This window comes from Hippopotamus amphibius, chromosome 1 (assembly GCF_030028045.1).
Source record: "Hippopotamus amphibius kiboko isolate mHipAmp2 chromosome 1, mHipAmp2.hap2, whole genome shotgun sequence".
In the NCBI taxonomy this organism is placed as follows: domain Eukaryota; kingdom Metazoa; phylum Chordata; class Mammalia; order Artiodactyla; family Hippopotamidae; genus Hippopotamus; species Hippopotamus amphibius.
Genome location: NC_080186.1, coordinates 127317774 through 127336479, shown reverse-complemented (window position 1 = coordinate 127336479; position 18706 = coordinate 127317774). Strand labels below are relative to the sequence as shown.

The window sequence follows — 18706 nt, the reverse complement described above, 5'->3', positions numbered from 1 at the left end:
AATTCCTTTCTCATTTCCTTTTGTGTATATTATTATTATTATTATTATTTGGCCACACTGCACAGCATGCTGGATCTTAATTCCTGGACCAGGGATTGAACCCGTGCCCCATGCAGTGGAAGCACAGTCTTAATCACTAGACTGCCAGGGAAGTCCCTTGTGTATATTCTTTAGCTATTTTCTTTGTGGTTACCATGGAGATTACATTTAACATCCTAAAGTAATAACACTCTAATTTGAATTTATACCAGCTTACCTTCAATAACACATAAAAATTCTGCTCCTTTAACAGCTCTGTTCTCACCCCTTTCAGTTGTTGATGTTACAAAATTATATCTTCATACATTGTGTGTAATGGTTATTCTTTTACTATAAAAAGAAACAAACAGTTGGTACACACAATAAACTGGATAAATTTCCAGAGAATTATGCTGAGTGAAAAATGCCAATTTCAGAAGGTTACATACTATATGATTCCATTTATATAGCATTCTTGAAATGACAAAGTTATAGAAATGGAAAACACAGATTAGTGGTTGTCTGGGGTTATGGAGTGGGTAAAGGAGTAGGAAAGTGAGTGTGGCTATGACAGGACAACAGGAAGTATCCTTGTGGTGATGGAAGTGTTCTGTGTCTTGACTGTATCATGTCAATATCCTGGCTGTGATATTGTATTATACTGGGCAAGATGGTATCACTGCGGGAAACTGAGTAATAGGCACTCTGGATCTCTCTTAGTTATTTCTTACAACTTCTTGTTAATCTATAATTATCTCAATATAAAAAGTTTAATTTTAAAAATACCTGAAAGTATTATCATGTTATTTATTAATTCTGTAATTATTTGTTAATTCTGCCTGGTGGTTACAAGAGCAGTAATATAGTATGTAGTTATAACAGCACAAAGAAAAACACAACCAGCAATTGATAGAAGAAAACAAATGACCTATAAATGCTCAGTCCTCAAGGAAATAGAAACTAAAAGGATAGTGAAATACTGTTTTTCATCCGCTGATATTGCAAATGTTTAAAAGGTTGAGAATATTTGACCAGGGGATGAGGAAGTGAGCACTCCAACACACTGCTGGTGAGGTTGTAAGATGGTACCTAGTTTTGGGGAGGACAATTTTGTGATTTCTTATCAACAAAACTATGTCCTACAGCGACGCTTTTTAGAAAAAGAACAAGAGTTTTTATTGCAGCATTATTTGTAAGAGCAAATAATTAGGGGGAAAGAAATCTTAACCACTTTCATCAAAGTTATGGTTAAAAAATAAAGTATATTCATTTTATGGAATTTTATTACTGTTAAGAAAAATAAAGACTTTCCAATGAGGGAAAGGTAAACACATTCCCACTAAAACCCCCCTCCCTGGGGACAAATGAGACAACAAAGAGAACTCAAGAGAAGGAGAAAACTCCAGCTTCTATGAAGTCTTGAGGTAACACAGTCATAAACTGCTAACTGCGAAGGAGGGCTGCCAAAATACACTGACACTTGGATACAATTCACTAAAGCCAGATCTCCGCTGACCTCACACTGAGCTCTCTAGACCGGCAGCTCCGCCCCAAGACCCCACAAAGGCCCCTGTACCTGCCGGCCCCTGGGGCACCGCACGCCGGCTGAGGCAAGCCCCCACGGCCGGAATCCGGCAGCAGAGCCGGCTGGGTGAGCGGCGGGCGGGGTGGAGGCTGGGGCAGGGGGCCTGGAAGCACACGGACTAGTGCACGGGGTCTGGCGGACGAACAAGCGGTAAAGGGCTCCGTGGAGGCGGCGGCCGTTTGTTTCTTCTTCGTCTTCGAATCATTTTCCAAGATAAATTCACGGATTGGTTGTGTCATTTTCTTCAGAGTCTTCTATTTTTAAAAACAGAAGCATACCCAGAGCGGCAGTTGCTATGCCGGGGGAAGTCAAGGATCCTACGTTCGAATCCTGTACCTGGTCATAATTCGCTTCGCGACTCAACACAACCTGCGCTGGTTTCATCATCTGCGAAAAACTGATCATCAACGCCAGCCGCTGGGCCGCCGCGAGGGTCAAAAGAAGGAATTTTTCAATTCCGCGGCCGCAACGCGAAGCTAGTGGAGGCGGCGCCCAATCAGGTGCCGCCGCGCCACGGCCTCGGGGCGTCTGGGACTTGTAGTCCAGCCGGCGGAGGGCGCCGTTCCGGCAGGCCCCGCGGAAGCGGCCGGCTACGTGGCGAGGCGGCCGCGGCTGCGCGCGCAGGCTGGCAAGATGGCGGCGGAGAGGACCTTGCGGGTCGGCGGGCCGTGTCCCGGAGTCCGGCTGGGTAGGGTTCTGCGGGCCCTTCTGCTGCTGCTGTGGTTTGCGGCTCGCGGAGGCGCGCTCTACTTCCACATCGGGGAGACGGAGAAGAAGTGCTTTATTGAGGAGATTCCGGATGAGACCATGGTTATAGGTACGGGGGAAGGGAGAGAGTTCTCAGCGAGCCCGCGGGCTTGGGGCGGGGGTGCGGGAGGGTGGTCTCTCCCGAGCTGCGAGCAGGCGGCCTCGCGGGGTCCTGGCGACCGCGCGCGCAGCGGCGCCTCGCACTCCTTCGACTGGGCTCGCCCCGCTTCTCTCCAGGAAACTACCGGACGCAGCTGTATGACAAGCAGCGGGAGGAGTACCAGCCGGCCACCCCCGGGCTTGGCATGTTCGTGGAGGTTAAGGACCCAGAGGACAAGGTGAGTCGCCCCTTAGCCCCGCTGTGCCCTCCGCTCTGCTCTCGAGCGCCGGACTGAGCAGGCGCTGGTACTTCCCTTCCTAGCTTCCGCATCTGCTAAACTGGTGAAGAACAGCTGGTGTTGTGGGTAGATCCTGGGTTTTCACTCCGGGCTCATCTTGGGCTGTTGCAGTGCCAACTTCTTCTCTCAACTTGTTACTGACCGCTGCGTGACTCCGCCGAGTCAGTTGCCTTCCCTGAGCCATTTCCTTGGTCTGTGACATAGAAACTCATCTATCTTATAGATGTGGTGGGTGGATTAGTTGTGGTGCTGGAAGCCAAAGAGATCTGTTGACTCTAAAGCTGTGACATAGAGACTTTAGGATTTCACGGAACAGGGTGCTTTCCAAAAAGAATAAGCAGTTTTTAATTTGATACATAAGGATGTGAAAACAAACAAACCAAAAAAACAAACAAAAAAAACCCCAAACCGTTCAACTCTCCACCTTTTACTTGAAAGAATCACAGCAAAAGAGTTGAAAGGGCATGAGCTATGAATAGAGTAAAGCCCTTTCCAGGAGTGGTCACATGCCAGCCTCATGTCAGACTCTTAATCCCTTCTTCAGATAGGTTGAAGGTGAGTTTTTGACAACTGCTGCTAAGCAGCATTGGAGCTTTTAGTGTTGCGGGATGCCTAGGGCTCTGCTTGTCAACTTTTGAGGCACTTAGAGCCTTAAGCACCATTCAGCCCTATCCCTAACACAATACTCACTGAAGGCTCTTCTTTCCAGGTCATCCTGGCCAGGCAGTATGGTTCTGAAGGCAGGTTCACCTTCACTTCCCATACCCCTGGTGAGCACCAGATATGTCTTCACTCCAATTCCACCAAGTTCTCCCTTTTTGCTGGAGGCATGCTGGTAAGTGGACTCACGTTGGACTCTTTCAGAAGCCTCTAGCTCCTGGTCAAGACTGGGAACTGGTGGTATTGTAGGTATGGGATGACTGGATTAGATTTTGTGTCTCTTAATACAGCTGTGTTTCCAGTGAACATTCAGGGTGTGATTGCAGGGCTCTTTGTATATGCTTTGGTCAGAGCATTAGCCAAGGCTTATTCTTGCCTTTGGGCCTAGAGCTCCGTAGGGCCAGACACTGAGGAGGCCTCAGTCAGTGTTGGCTAAATGAACAAATGAAGAAAGGTGGGAGGACCAGCTGTTAGGCCCTGGCAGGAAGACACAGCAGGGCTACCTGATTCTCCCTATCTTTCTTGTCTGTCTGTCTCCAGAGAGTTCATCTGGACATTCAGGTAGGTGAACACGCCAACGACTATGCAGAAATTGCTGCCAAAGACAAGTTGAGTGAGTTGCAGCTACGAGTGCGACAGCTGGTGGAGCAAGTGGAGCAGATCCAGAAAGAGCAGAACTACCAGCGGGTGAGTGGCTGGGCCAGGAGTAGTGGGCTTCCCAGAAGCTGCCCACTGGCTTATCCAGGAGTTGCATGTCAGATTCAGTATGAACCCAAGGGATTTACATGTCTGTGTTGCGTTATTGCAAGTCTAAAAGGTAGGATGGGTATTACTATACTTTGTAATTGAGAAGACAGTCTCTTAAGAGGCTGTCATCTTATTAGGAGACACACAAAGTGACAGCAGAAATTGATACCAACACCTTGGGTGTTATTTCCACGGTTCTCAGTGCTCCCAGGATCAGGGGTTTCAAACTCACCTGTGTCCAGGAGCCAGGCACGGTACCATGAATGGATCTGTGAGCATAAGAGCTGGTAGGATAGTGACATGTCTAAATGGGAACAGCTACTGTTGTCCAGCTGAGGATAGCATTGTAGAATTGCTAGCCCAGTGTTTTAAGAGGCACTTAGAGGTCCAGGTTTTTTATGTAGAAAATTCTGTGTTTTAAATGTTGTCAAAAAACTGTGTGAGCCACCAAAACACATGTATGGGTTCGATCTAGCCCCTGGACCACTGATTTGCAACCTGTGCACACAATATTCAAGGAGTAGTTTGGGAGACCTAGGCAGAGGGCTCAGAGCAAGTCCATTTCTGAGTGTTCCAGGACAGCTCTGTCTGATAGAGTGATACTGCAGCCACTTTACCACTCCCCCAGGCATCAGGGTACAACCAGGTGAGGGCTGTGCCTGACAGATGCGCAAATAGACCTAGGAGAAATGAGTGGGTTGCCTGAGGTCATCTGGCTGGTGAGGGTGAAGACAGTTCCCAGGTGGGGTGGCATTTTTCAGGCACTTGAGTGGAACCTGGGCAAAGTTAGTTGGCCGTGGGGCATCCTCTGTGTAGGGAATGCATCAGTTCTAGTGGCTCCAGATGGGCCCAGCCAACTAAGGCTCCTCTTCCTTTCTCCCCTCCCACAGTGGCGAGAGGAGCGCTTCCGGCAGACCAGCGAGAGCACCAACCAGAGGGTGCTGTGGTGGTCTATCCTGCAGACCCTCATCCTCGTAGCCATCGGCGTCTGGCAGATGCGACACCTCAAGAGCTTCTTTGAAGCCAAGAAGCTGGTGTAGCTGTCCCAGGCTTCCCAGGCCATCCTTCCTCCCTGGCTGGAGAAGAAAAGGCCTCCTGGACTGACTTCTCTCTGGCAGGAGGACTGGTTCCCAGCCATGGGTGTCTGGAGGGGAGAGGGGCCACAGCACAAGTTGAGGGCAGCAGCTTGGCTGGCTAATACTGAGCAGGTGGTGGGGTAAATGCCTGCCGCCTCCCCTGGGCCCTTTGCAGTAATCTGGTGAAGCCACTGGGAGCCCTACTGACACCTCAGAATCACAGTGTTACTGATCAGGGATGTGAGCCTGTTGTCTGGGGTGACTCGGGGGAGGGGAGTGGGTGGGCAAGCCAATCTTCCTTCTGTCTTCCTTTGCTAACTTGGAATTTTGACCAGGTTGGGGCATAGCTGTGATTCCCTGCCACCCAGGAAAACTCACGATTCCCTCCATAGGCCTAGACCCAGCCTGCTGATCCAGGGTGTGTGTGTCAGTTGAGGGTGGGGTAGAGGGAGTTGCAGTGTGGGATAGTAGCTCTGAGGTTGACCCCAGGGTCTTCACATGGTTGTCCTTTTGGGGACGAGTGAAACTGGGGTCAGGCCAAACAGAGGCCTTGGTGCTGGTTGGGGATGGGGTCTGCAGAGTCTTAGTTACTGATTTCATTTTCAATAAGTCTAGGTTTGTTACATTGGTTTCCCAATAAAAAAAATTGACTTCTTGTCCAGTGTAAAGTTACTCTACTGTCAGTGGGCATAGCACTGCAAGGTGCTTGACGGAGTGTCAGTTTTTCCAATGGACAAAGCACTTCACATTCTAAGATGAGCACCCACCTGTGAACTTCATAGTTTTCATCTTCTCCATACCTTCCAGTGGCAGTGGATGGTGGTTTTGCCCAAGACCATCCAACAAGTAAAAAGTAGGACAGAATTGTGTTTCAAGGAAGTGCCTAGTTTAGTGAAGGTACTGTGCATTGAACAGAGGAATGCTGCAGGTGTGGGAAGGACAGGAGGCCCTGGGTTGGGGGCAGGAGGAGGATACTGATGGGCTTAACCAATAGCATGGGATTTCAGCAATGACCTTGAAGGAGGGGAAGGATTCTGATGAAAGAAGGCAGGATGGGTGGTTGAGGGAAACAGAGGCAAACAGCTGGTATGGAAATAGATGGGCATTGTTTCAGCTGGCATTGGGGCAGGGTTGTGAGAAAGCTGGAAAGGAAAGTTGGTTAGAGGTGGAAGAGCCTTGAACCCCAGAGATTTGGACATTTCCAAGAGATTTGGATATTACCCAGTATTCAACAAAGTTTTGAGTATTAGAACCCCTGAATATAAATTTGAGGAAGGTTAATCCAACTGTGAGGGGACGGGGTGGGGAGGCAAGTTTGGCGACTACTGTCAGGAGAATGTAGTCTGAGCTCATATTGCCACCTAGACCTCCACATTTAAGGAAAAAAAAAAAAGCTTTTTTAAGAAAAGCTTTAGAATTACAGGAAAATTGTGAGGATAGTTTATTATTAACATCATGCAATAGTATGGTACCTTTGTTACAATGAATGAACCAATAGGAATAGTCAATACTTTATGCAGATTTCCTTCATTGTTACCTAGTGTCTGTTGTTCTTGTTTCAGGAGCCCATCTAGGAAATACCATTGAAACATTTAGTTGTCTCCTTGGGCTCCTCTTGGCTGTGACAGTTTCTCAGACTTCCCTCATTTATTACCTTGACAATTTACAGGAGTACTGGTCAGGTATTTTGTATGTTTTCCTCAATTGCAATCTGTCTGATGTTCTTCTCATGATTAGACTGGGGTCCTGGGTTTTTGAAAGAAAGACCACAGAAGGAAAGTGCCATTCTCATCCCATCATATTAAAGGTACTAGTTATAAACATGACTGTGGATCTTACAATTTAAAATTAGTTAATTTGGATTTTTACATGAAATCTGATTTCTTGAGATAAATCAGATCTGATACTAGGCTTCATCCTTGCGACAACAGTTAGCTGGACTGAATGGTAGCTGACCCCTTTAGATGGGCTTGTGCTTTCCAGGTCAGTTCCATCTCCCAGTTTGCACCACAGGCCTTACCTGGCTGGTGTCTGCAAGGGTCAGCCTTGCCTTTGTCGTCAGCCAAATCTAGGCTGGATTTGTCAAGGTTCTGGTATAAGGTATGGTGCCGTGGGAGAGCTCAGCAGGAAGGGGACTAGGGGGTTATATGCTAGGTTAAAGGGAGAAAGGGGGCTGCTGGAAATGATTAATTTCCTACCCAAAATGAAGTCCTCTCAGAAGCAAAGTGGTTGAGACCATAGAGTGTGCAACCAAAGTACCTGGGCATGCATCCTCAATCACCTCTCTGTGCCTCAGTTCCCTCATTTTTAAAATGGGCATAACAAATACAATACTCCTAAGGACAGACTGAGATGATAGTAAAGAATTTAGGAAAACGACTGGCACACAGTAAGAACTCAGTGGATGTTAGCTATTAATATTTATTAGGAAACTTACAATTTGCCTGGAAGAGCAGAGACGATCAAGTCTGATAACTTTGCCACTCTCTTTTCCCAGGTGGGAAGCTGGCCCAGCTGGGGGCTAAGTTCCCACTGTGACAGGGCAGATATGGGAAGTCAATCTTGTTCTGGTCTTCAGTTCTCACCGCAGCTCCACCAAAGTCCTCCTCCCCTGGATGACAGCTGTCATTTATGCAGCGTTAACTGTGGTGCCCACCGCTGCACCAAGTGTTCGCATTCCCCCTGTAATCCTCACAGCAGCCGTGTAGATCAGGAACCGCTTATATACTCGGGTGAGGAAACACACGCAGACTGTGCCTTGCCCCCAAACAGCCGAACTGGCAGAGTCGGAGTCCAAATCCAGCCAGTCTGTCCCAGTGCCTGTCTCCTAACTACTACTTGGGGTGTCACCTGGGGCGTCAGGCTGAACGCGAGACTGAGCCCTGAGCGTGGCCCTGCCCGCCTTCGAGCTGGCTGCGGAGAAAGAATGCACTTGGGTTGACGACAGGACTACGCAGACGCCTTCCCTTGGGAAGGAGAGGAAGATGCATATGATCCCAGGGCAATGGTCCAGTCCCCGTCCATTGACTTGAGCCCTCTTCGGGGACTCAGCTTCCCGGGACGCCCAGCGGCCCCCGGAAGGCGGTTGGAGCGCTCCCGGGCTCCTCCGGAGGCGGAACCTTCGGAGCCATAGCTCCGGGGAGCACACGGCGCGGCCGGAGCGGCGGACCCTGAGGACCGAGGGGCGGGGCGCCCGGCTTGGGCGGGGCGGGAGGCGGAGGCGCCGCGTAGGCCGGGGAAGCCGGGCCGGCCCGGCTGGTGGCTCGAGCCCCATGCACCGCCGCCTCCTCCCACGATGTTCCCCTCCCGGAGGAAAGCGGCACAGCTGCCCTGGGAGGACGGCAGGTGAGCGGCGGCGGCCGGCCCGGGCCCCGTCCTCCCGGGTGCCTATCCTTTCCGGGCCGCCCCGCGGAATCTAGGAGCCCGAGGCCGTCGCGTCTCCGTTTCTGCGGGGCTGTCTGAGGGTCTGTGGTTCTCCTCGTGGGTCTCTCTCTGACTGGGGTCTCTGTCTCTCTCTCTGCGGGTCTCTGTCTCTACCAGTCTCCGTCACTCAGCAGGTCTGTATTTCTCCGTTGAGTCCGCTTTGTGAGTTTCTGCTCCTCTGTGCAAGTGTCTGTCATTATGGGTCTCTGTGTTTTTCCACTGGCCTCTGTTTTCATGCGGGTCTCTGACTCCGTTGACCTCTCTCAGTGGATCTCTGTCTTTCTTTTTGTCCCTGGGTTCAGAGGGGCTGTATTCCATTTCTCTGGTCTCTGCCTCCCCCATCACATCCCTGTAGCCTCAGGCCCTACCTTCCCTCGTGCTTCCCCCTTCTTTGCGGACCGCCCAGAAGAATACACCAGACAGAAGCTCTGTGCTCTGCCTGGCTAGCCACTGCCTGGCCGGGAATAAGTACTCCTCAGACATAACATTAATTCATTTCCGGTGCAGCTGTACTTGAATGTCGCCTGCCCAATGTGTTAGGTGTGACCCAGACCTTAGCTAGTGATTACCACTAAAGCAGAACGGGGGTGGGGGAGAGCTATTTGGCCATTTAGATTTGGAAGGACTCCCACACTGCAGTCTTGAGATGTACCCCCAAAACTCTTCTCACCCAGAACACGATAGTGGATCTACCCCTAGTGAATGACACCTCTTTTCCTTTATGTCTGTTAAGTCTGCCAGCTGCCAAAAGACTTTGGGACATAGTGGGCACAACTCTTTACCTTCGGGAATTTTTCAGACTTGGTGTTGAAGTTAGAAGACAGGAATATAGTAGGAAACCAGGACTGTGGATTTAGGCCTGGACAGGAATCCTCTTTGATAGCCATGTGACCGGAAGCAGACTTAATCTGTCTCCTCAGCTTTTCCATCTCTGAAACAGGGATCATAATATCTACTCTGCAGGTCTATATGAGCATTAAAGGAGATCATATGTATATAACTCTTGACACTGTGCTTGGCACAGAGAAGGTGCCGGTTGTCTTACAGTTACTTTTGCAGTTTGGAGGTGCTGTAACCAGAGCAGCTGAGTATTCAAACCTGTATCACTAAGATTTGTGTGAGGGATGAAAGGAAAGGTTATGGAGGAGAATTTCCATTTCCTAATTCCTTTCCATATACTTTTGGAACACAACCATGGTCCCACAAAACTTTACTGGTATCAGTTTGTGCTTTTGACACAGGGGTACAAAGATCCATGCAACAGAGGCAGAGTAATGTAGCAGTTAAGAGTACTGGCTCTGGAAACAGCCTCTCTGGGTTTGGATCTACCTCTTACTAGCCTTGGACACAGATTGATGCAGGAGACAAAATCCCATTTGGTCTGAAACGGTGGCCTGGGCTGGTAGCTACTGAGGTTGCAGATCTGGAGCTTGCCACCAGGTGGCACCAGGAGTAGCTGTTCTCAGTGTCCACTGTCCTGAGGAATTGGGATTCAGCTCTGAATTCTGTTGTTCAGTGATTTGGGCCCTTGCAGCACAGGAAGAGAGTACCCATGGGGACGTGATCCTGGTAGGAGGGGGAAGCTGGACCGAGGAAACAGCATGTGAAAGTGCGTGGAGTGCCCAGTCCATGCCATACCCCTGGGTAATGGTCACTGCTTCTTCCCCTGAAGGTGCAATGTTTCCCTGTGTCCATCTCCCCGGTCTCTACCCCACCCCCAGAAAGAGCCCAGAGGGAGAATCTGTAGAGGTTCCAGCCTTCCCGGGCCGCTAGGAGGATTGGCCTGTCCTCAGCGGAAACCCCCACCACAGGACACTGGGGGGTAAGTCAGAAGCCCTGCGGGGGTGTCCTACCAGGCTCCCTCTCTGCTGTGTGTGGAACCCGGGCCTGGCTTCAGTGCTGCTGGCTTCCAGCTTGGCAGTTGTGCCTCTAGAGAGAGGCAGGAGTTGGTCTGGCTTTAGTGTGTGACAAGCATGCCCTCAATGCTCAACCCCTTCCCCTAATTCACGGAGCAAGCCCTCTGCTGTATGACTCGTGCCAGGGCCACAGCTGTGGGTCTGAATACCTGTGAGGATGACAAGCACGGATGCAGGTGATTTCAAAACTCTTAAGGGCTTCAAAGGGGGCGGTACCAGATAGCACAGGAACACAAAGGAGGAAGCATACATCTCAGTCTGTGCACGTGAGGTGGGGGGGGGGGTGGCAGTGCTGGCAGGTAAAATAAGGAAAGGCATTTTAGGCAGAAGCAGTGGACTGTGTGAGGGCTAGAGCAGCGAGAAATACGAGAAGTGGAGAAACTCTGAGTTGCCAAATATATAGCACTGGGGGAGCAGCAGGGGACAACTGGAGATAGGACCAGATCACAGAGGAGTTTGACTGTCAGGCCAAGGAATTTAGCCATTATCTTGTAAACAGGAGGACCATCCATGAGATTGAAGGGGTCTGAACCGGGCAAGGACCAGATGAGACTTGAGCTAAAACATAGGCACTGCGTGAGGAAGGATCAAAGGGCACTTAGGAGGTAGAATCTGTATGGCCTGGTAGCTCATTGGTGACTCCCAGAGGCTGTAAAGTAGATTGCTGATTATTTCAGAACAGAGGAAGCTTCCCTTTTCTTGGATTCCTTAGCTCCTCCTTAACTGCCTTCAGGAACTTCCAGAGAGAGGGGCAAAGAAACCAGGTGAAGTCCATCCATGTCTTTGTATCTCATAACCTAAAGAGCAGTCTCTCCCAGCACTACCCCTAAGTCTAAGATATTCTGCTGTTTTTACAGCTTCTGAAATGAGCCTGGGTGCTGTTCCCAACCCCCATCTTTCTTTCCCTCTTCTGTCTCTCATCTCTTGTCACATGGGCTGCCTTGGACTGAAGCTTTGAGATGCATTCAGTGAACTGCCTTTGTGGGTTTGGGCCTCGCGATGCCCTGGGGACAGACCTGATCTTCCCAGAGTAAACAGTGGTCTTTTCACTGGGGCTAAAACAGGCACATGCCCCTCTTTGGGGGAGCTTTCTGGTCTGGGAAGCAGGATGAAGCCAAGCTTTCTGAAGAGGGTGAAACTGCAGGGGAGCAGGTGGAAGGCAGTGGGTGGGGTCTCAAAGGGGGGCCTCTGCCATCAACTCTGGACATTACCCATTGTCTTGGGGAGGGGAAGTGCAGGGGCTAAGGAGTCTTGTTTCTGCCCTTAAGCAGCTCTTGGTATGGCTGGGACTCAGGCACAGAAAGTAAGAAAGCATCAAGGAAGTGGGGCAGCTCTGGGACCTGGGAGTGCCTGGAGGGCCTCCTGGAGGTGGGGTGGCGCAGGCTGAGCCTAGAGCTGTCAGCAGGATTCGGATGCACGGTAGCAGCATGAACGAAAGCACTAAAGTTGCTTCTGCACTAATTCCTGGGCGCTTGGGGCAGACCAGTCACGTGCGCCTTACTTGTGGGAAGCCAGAGAAGGGGTTTGTCACAGGACCTCGGCTCAGCCTTGCCCTCTGACCTGCTCCCTGTTCTTGTCCCAGGTCCAGGTTGATCCCTGGCGGCCTCCCCCGGAAATGCTCCGTCTTCCACCTTTTTGTTGCCTGTCTCCTTCTGGGCTGCCTCTCCCTGCTCTGGCTGCAGCTCAGTTGCTCTGGGGACGCGGCCTGGGCAGCCAGGGGAAAAGGACAGGAGACCCCTGGCCCATCCCGGGCCTGCCCGCCAGAGCTCCCCCCTGAGCACTGGGAAGAAGATGAGTCATGGGGCCCCCACCGCCTGGCAGTGCTGGTGCCTTTCCGAGAGCGCTTCGAGGAGCTGCTGGTCTTTGTGCCCCATATGCACCGCTTCCTGAGCAGGAAGAAAATCCCGCACCACATCTACGTGCTCAACCAGGTGGATCATTTCAGGTAGGGACCACCTCCTGAGCCAGCACCCGCCCACCTGGGCCTCATCTTGCCCTGGCCTCTTGGGGCCTGTTCCCTTTGCTGACAGCAGTCCAGTACCAGGTGGCCCAGGCCTGTGAAAGGCCACCTGGGGCAGCAGCAGGAGGGTGGGAGGTGCTAGACCCCTCTCACTGGGTGTGACAGGAATCTGGGGGGAGGGTTTGGGGCTGGGGAGGCCCCTGATCTGGTTTCCGTTTTACAGAGATCCCTGTAGTCGCTGTGGGTGTCTAGGCCATACCAGGACAAGAGGGGGAGTGAGGAGACCTGTTGGGCAGTCATTGCGGTCACCTGAGCTGATGGGGGCAGCATGGCAGAAGGGGTGGGGAGAAGTGATGTGGAGGAAGTGCAGACAGGGCTTGCTGGTGGATTGCCTGTGGGGATTAGGGAAAGGGAGGGTCAAGGCCGTGGCTCTAAAGTTGTTCACAGTCTGGCATTATCCTAATATTCTTGCTCTCACCAAAAACTGTTCCCCTCCCTGGTCACAGTCCAAGCCTCTCACACTCCACCCCCACCTCCTTTCCCCTCACCTTGCTCCCGCTGAGAGACAGACTCCAGCAATTCTTGGACCCCACCAGGCCCTTTAGTCCACCATCCTCCCAGTGTTCTCCGCCCTCCTCATCCTCACTTTCTCCTGACCTGACGTGGATTCCATGGTCCAGGGTAAAGGTCACTCCCTCACATACACCTCAGCTCCCTTCCACTTTCTCCTTGGCACAACTCCCACCAGATGAAACCTGACTCTACCTGCTACACACCTGCACCTGGCAGCTGGATGTAGCTGGAGACACTGCGCGTCTCCCTGACAGTGAGCCCTGGCCCAGGAAGGCTCTCATTCCTCTGGTCACTGCCTCTCCCCTCCCCTCCCAACAGCCTTGCACACCTGCTCCTCTCCTCACTCCTCCCCATCTTCACGCTCAGCCAATGACTTTGCTTCCTATTTGAGAAAACAGAATCAGTTGGAAGAGAAGTAACCAGGTCCCCACCCCTGAACACCTTTCACAGCTTCTGCACAGGTGTCCTTGGCTTCCTGCTGTCTCTCTGAGGTTGCCCTCCAGGGCCAGCTCTCCTACTCAAGGACATCACTCCAGCCATTGACTCTCTTCTCTCCTGCGTGATCAATCTCCCCCCCTCCTGGAGTATTCTAATCAACAAACATACTGAAATAGCTCCCATCTAAAAAGAAAAAAGATACCCCCTGCCTTGATTCCATATCACCCCCATCTATGGCCTCTTTTCTTTGCTCCCCTTTCTGGTAAAACCTCCTTCTCTCTCTCCCCTCCTGCCGTCTCTTGAGCCTGTCCCACTCAGATGTTTACCCTCATCATGACGTCGAAACAGCTCTCGTTAACATCACCAATGGGCCCACCTCCACCGTCCAAAGCCCAGTTCCCAACCTTCGTCCTGTCAACTTCCTGGCACCAATTGCCAAGTGGGTTATTTCTTCCTTCTTAAAACACCTCCGTTTAACCTTTGGGACAGCGCTCTGCTTCTCCTTCCTCACTGCCCACCTCTTCCCACCTCCTTTGCTGGTTCTGCCTCATCCCCCGATCTCTCAGGCTTGGTGTTCCTTGGGGGTCACTGCTTGGTCACCCTCTTTTCTGGCTCCAGTCCCTTCCCAGGAGAACCTCATCTAGTCTCAAGGCTTCAAATCTCATTTCTACCCTGATGACTCCCAAGTCTGTATTCCCAGCCCAGACCTCTCTCCTGAACTTCAGGCCCACATACCCAGCCAGCTGCCTGTGCAGCCCTCTGTTTGGTGGTCTCAGAGGCATCTCAAGCTTAACATGATTAAAGTGAATTCCTGATTTCCCACCCACCCCTGACCTGCTTCTCCTGCCCCCTTCCTCATTTCAGGAGGTGGAAACTCCACACTCCCAGCTGCTCAGGCCAGAAAGCCTTGGGGTCATCCTCAACTCCTGCTCCCTCACACAGTACATCTAATCCCTCAGCAGAATGCGTCTAGAATCTGCCCTTTTCTCACCATCCCCACTGCCACCTGCCTGAGTGAAGGCATCATCATCTCATGTCTACATTATTGTAACAGCCTCCCGACCTGTCTCCCTTCTTCCACCCCTTACCTTCCAGTCTCTTCTCAACACCCCAGCTAGAGTGATCCTGTTAAACAGCACGTCACAGCACAGGAGAGCTCCGCCCTGAGCCCTTCAGTGGCTCCCCAGCTCATCCAGAGTCAAAGCCCAAGTCCTTCAGGGGCCTGTCACCCTCTGACCTCATTACCTACGACCTCTCACTCACTCTGCTTGACCGCAGTGCTGTCTGCCCCTTCCTCGGGCCCTGGGAGTTGCTCTTCCCTCTGCTCAGAGCCCCATTGCCCGGATTTCCAAAGGACTCGTTCTCTCAGGCCCCCAGGTTTCTGCTCACATGTCACTCTGTTACGCTGGCCCTCCCCGACCACCTCATCTAAAAGGACAACCCCCACCCCCCAGCATGCTTTATGGTCTTCAGCCTCCTTTACTCTTCTTCTCAGCACTTACCACTCCCTGGTTACATATTTACTTATTTGTTTATTTTTGTCCCTTATTAGAATGTCGGCTCCTTGAGGGCAGGGTTTTGATTTCTCACTGCTGTATCTCCAGTGCTCTGAATGGTTTCTGGCACGTAGTAGATGATCAGTAAACATTTGTGAGACGAGTGGAGGGCAGATGTACAGCTGGGCAGCCCCACGATGAAGTCAGTGTCAGGCTGGAGGGAGCCATGGGCACTGGGGGTGGGTGTTGTGGAGGACGGGCTCTCATGCGGAGACTGGGGGAGCGCACGCTCACTGCCCCCCTGCCCAGCCTTGGCGCACTGCACAGGTTCAACCGGGCAGCACTTATCAACGCGGGCTTCCTGGAGAGCGGCAACAGCACAGACTACATCGCCATGCACGACGTGGACCTGCTCCCTCTCAATGAGGAACTGGACTATGGCTTTCCAGAGGCCGGGCCCTTCCACGTGGCCTCCCCGGAGCTCCACCCACTCTACCACTACAAGACCTACGTCGGTGGCATCCTGCTGCTTTCCAAGCAGCACTACCAGCTGGTGAGGCCTGGTGCACCCACCTGATGGGGGCAGCGGCAAGAGGAGCAGCATTTCTAGGGCCCAGCAGATGCAGGATCCTGCCTGGGGCCAGCAGGGGAGCCCAGGAGCAGCCAGAGGTCTGAGAGAGGAGCAGGACCAAGAAGCCAGTTAGGGAGGATTCCGCCACAGTTACAGAACCCCTGTGCAAGCTGGCTTCAGAAGCCCTGGGGTTCGTGGCCTAAAAATGGAAAAGTCTGGGTGGGGCTGTCTTGCCCATCCTCTCAGACGGTATCACCAGGACACCCTTTCACCTTCCATCTCTCAGCTCTGCCTTCTCTAGGCTGGATCTATTTTCAGACATTCAGGATGCAGGGTGGTGATTGTAGCAGTAACCTGCATCCGTCTAGGCCCAAGTCCAATGGAAAATGGAGCCCCTTTTCCAACAGGCCAGACAGGAGTCCCATAGCTGCTCCACGCTGGCTCTTGATTGGCCTGGCTTGAGTCACAAGTCTATCACTGAATCAGTTACTGTGGTAGAGGGTGGGGGTGGGGGGTGGAGTGGGAAGAACTGAGTGGCTTAGACCCCCATTTCTTGCTCCTCTCTTCAAGCTGTGGCTGAAGCCAGCTTAATGTAAACGAAACCTGAAGTCGGATGGCAAAAATAGATGTCTGCTGTAGAGCTCACTGTCCGTCTCCCGCATGGAGGAAGAGACCAGGGCAGAGCCCCTTGAGGAGAAATGGAAGTGTGGGGCCAGGCAGAAGTAGAGCAGGAGTGGGCCCTTGTGCCTGTCATCAGCTCTCCAGAGGTCCCCTCCTGCCTGTCAGGCATTTTTGAGAAACGAATCATCTCACACAAATCCAAGGCCCCATTAGAACAGGCGAAGGGGTTGCGTGTGTGCTGACCATTCCTCCAACACAGTAGAGACGGGGAGCTGCAAGCGTCTGAGTATGCATTCAGAACTGCTGGCGAGGAGGGGGAAAGGGGGCCTGGCCTGGCCCGGCTTGGGCTGGGGACTCCCACGTGGTAGGAGACCAAAGAGCATCCTGGGAAGATGGGGCAAGTAACATTGCCCGTCTTTGTGTCAGTGCAATGGGATGTCCAACCGCTTCTGGGGCTGGGGCCGTGAGGATGACGAGTTCTACCGGCGCATCAGAGGAGCCGGGCTCCAGGTAATGCTCCCCGCACTGCCCCCACCCCCACCCCCACCTCCTCAGCCATCGTGGCTGTCCCGGGGCTCCTTTCTGCCCTCAGATGAAGTTCGTGGGGCTGGGAGATGGCACCCCTGGTTCGGATGCCAGCCCTGCCCCGACTAGCACACCCCTCCTGAAGAATGGGAATGCAGGCCCCCGCCTGTGGGCTCTGGAGGCAGTGGGACCCCAGAGGACTACTGATGAGGGCCAGGGCTCCGGGAGAGGCAGCCTGATCCAACTTCCTTTGGCCTCCTTAGCTTTTCCGCCCCTCAGGAATCACAACTGGGTACAAGACATTTCGCCACCTGCATGACCCAGCCTGGAGGAAGAGGGACCAGAAGCGCATCGCAGCTCAAAAACAGGTGCTGGCTGGTCCCTTGATCGGGGTGGATAGGTGGTATATGGGGACCAGCAGGCCCAAGAATTTCACCAAGCTCTCCTTGGGCCCAAATGGCCCCATCCTCCCCTGCTTGGCCCAGGTCAGTTGTGGGCATTCTGCTTGGGCACCATGCCCTCCTCTGGTGGCTACTGCGGCCCCTGGGCACTGTGGGCCAGCCGAGACCAGAGCCTACGCAGGCTGTGTGTGTGTTGGTTGGGGTGGGGAGGGGGACGGGACTCAACTGAAGATGCCAGAATCCCAGGCAGACCTGGGACTTCATCCCAGGAGTGTGCATCCCTCAAATAGTCTCTTCGCTAGGAGCCAGGTTAGTTCAGCTGGAAAACGGCTGTTCTCCTACTATGAGGATGTGTAGCCATGGGCGAGAAACTTCCCATCTCTGAGCTTCCTGTTCCCCTCTCTTCTGTGGGGATCACAGGACCTCTGATGACAGGGTCGTGGGGGATCAGTGGATGCTGGCACTCACGAAGCCCTGAGTACACGCTCTCTCCCCTTTTCCTTCCCAGGAGCAGTTCAAGGTGGACCGGGAGGGAGGCCTGAGCACCGTAAAGTACCGCGTGGATTCCCGCACAGCCCTGTCTGTGGGCGGGGCCCCCTGCACTGTCCTCAACATCATGTTGGACTGTGACAAGGCTGCCACCCCCTGGTGCACATTTAGCTGAGTTGGCTGGACAGTAAGGAAGCCTGTGCCTACAGGCCATACTGCTATTCATGCCCAGGACAAAGCCTCAGGCCCCGGGCCCAGCTCCAATAGGACATGGAGTGGCCTGAAGCAGTGGACCGCAAGCCATGTGTTTGCAGCAGCCCGGCCCCCAGAGGCAGGCTTGAGCCAGGACAGGACACACACAGGGTGCCTGGGACGCTGCCGGCAATAAAGAGTGATGGAGAGAGGCTGGGGCATGGCTCCCCGCTGAGACTCTCCACCCTGCCTTCCTGCTTGCCCTGCCCTACCCTCCTTTGTGTGCTGAGATCTGCAAGCTTTTGTTCCTTCCCTGGACTGCCTCGTGCAGAGAAACAGTTTAGAAGCTGGGCCACTGACATGGGTGGCCAGGGCCATCAGGAGGGTTAAAACTGCAGAGACCAGCGTGCAAGCCCCACAGAAAGGGGCAGCTGAGACCAGCTCTAGCTGGTTGTCATCATGTAGGAGTGTGGGCCTGGTGTTGCCAGATCTGATTTTTCAAAAGATACTAGAGTTCTGGATTCTTGAGTGAAATTGGTTAATTTTTAAGTGATGGCAACTAATTCAAACTTTTAAAAAGTATGGCGGGCCAAACCAAATGTGTTTTGAATCACCAGTGTGTTGCCTGTGGCTGAGGAGAAGGGGATGGGGAAAAAGATGACACTTCTCTTACTTATAAGCTGGCAAGGAGTTGGGGCAGGGCTGGGGATAACAGGGCCAGAGGAAGCGCAGGTGGGAGAAAAGCCCAAAGCACAAGGTCCCTGCTCCCTCCCTCAGCCCTCCAGGCTTCGCTGCCCTTCTGGGCAGTCTGACCACTGCCAGGCTCTGGTGGGCTCTGACTGAAAGGGGTGCTTCATCCTGCCTCACTGA

The 18706-nt window shown here is 52.6% G+C and overlaps 2 protein-coding genes across 7 annotated transcripts; both read left to right on the top strand.

The window, feature by feature from the left end:
* The first annotated feature begins 2214 nt into the window (after positions 1 to 2214).
* TMED9 (transmembrane p24 trafficking protein 9) lies at positions 2215 to 5886 on the top strand. The gene is made up of 5 exons (XM_057727794.1): positions 2215 to 2420; positions 2588 to 2688; positions 3458 to 3583; positions 3949 to 4095; positions 5046 to 5886. Exons 1-5 carry the CDS (start codon positions 2237 to 2239, stop codon positions 5193 to 5195), a joined length of 708 nt encoding a protein of 235 aa, XP_057583777.1. The 5' UTR covers positions 2215 to 2236; the 3' UTR covers positions 5196 to 5886.
* Positions 5887 to 8444: 2558 nt separating this feature from the next.
* B4GALT7 (beta-1,4-galactosyltransferase 7) lies at positions 8445 to 18370 on the top strand. Of its 6 annotated transcripts, none has more exons than XM_057727770.1 (7): positions 8445 to 8576; positions 10327 to 10476; positions 12153 to 12515; positions 15347 to 15590; positions 16656 to 16739; positions 17034 to 17122; positions 17664 to 18370. In XM_057727770.1, exons 1-7 carry the CDS (start codon positions 8527 to 8529, stop codon positions 17695 to 17697), a joined length of 1014 nt encoding a protein of 337 aa, XP_057583753.1. In that variant the 5' UTR covers positions 8445 to 8526; the 3' UTR covers positions 17698 to 18370. The 6 variants fall into 6 exon arrangements, with proteins under 6 accessions (XP_057583753.1, XP_057583767.1, XP_057583760.1 ...); XM_057727743.1 differs by having other exon boundaries at positions 8446 to 8576; positions 17018 to 17122; XM_057727753.1 differs by having other exon boundaries at positions 8447 to 8576; positions 15365 to 15590; positions 17018 to 17122.
* The last annotated feature ends 336 nt before the right edge of the window (positions 18371 to 18706 follow it).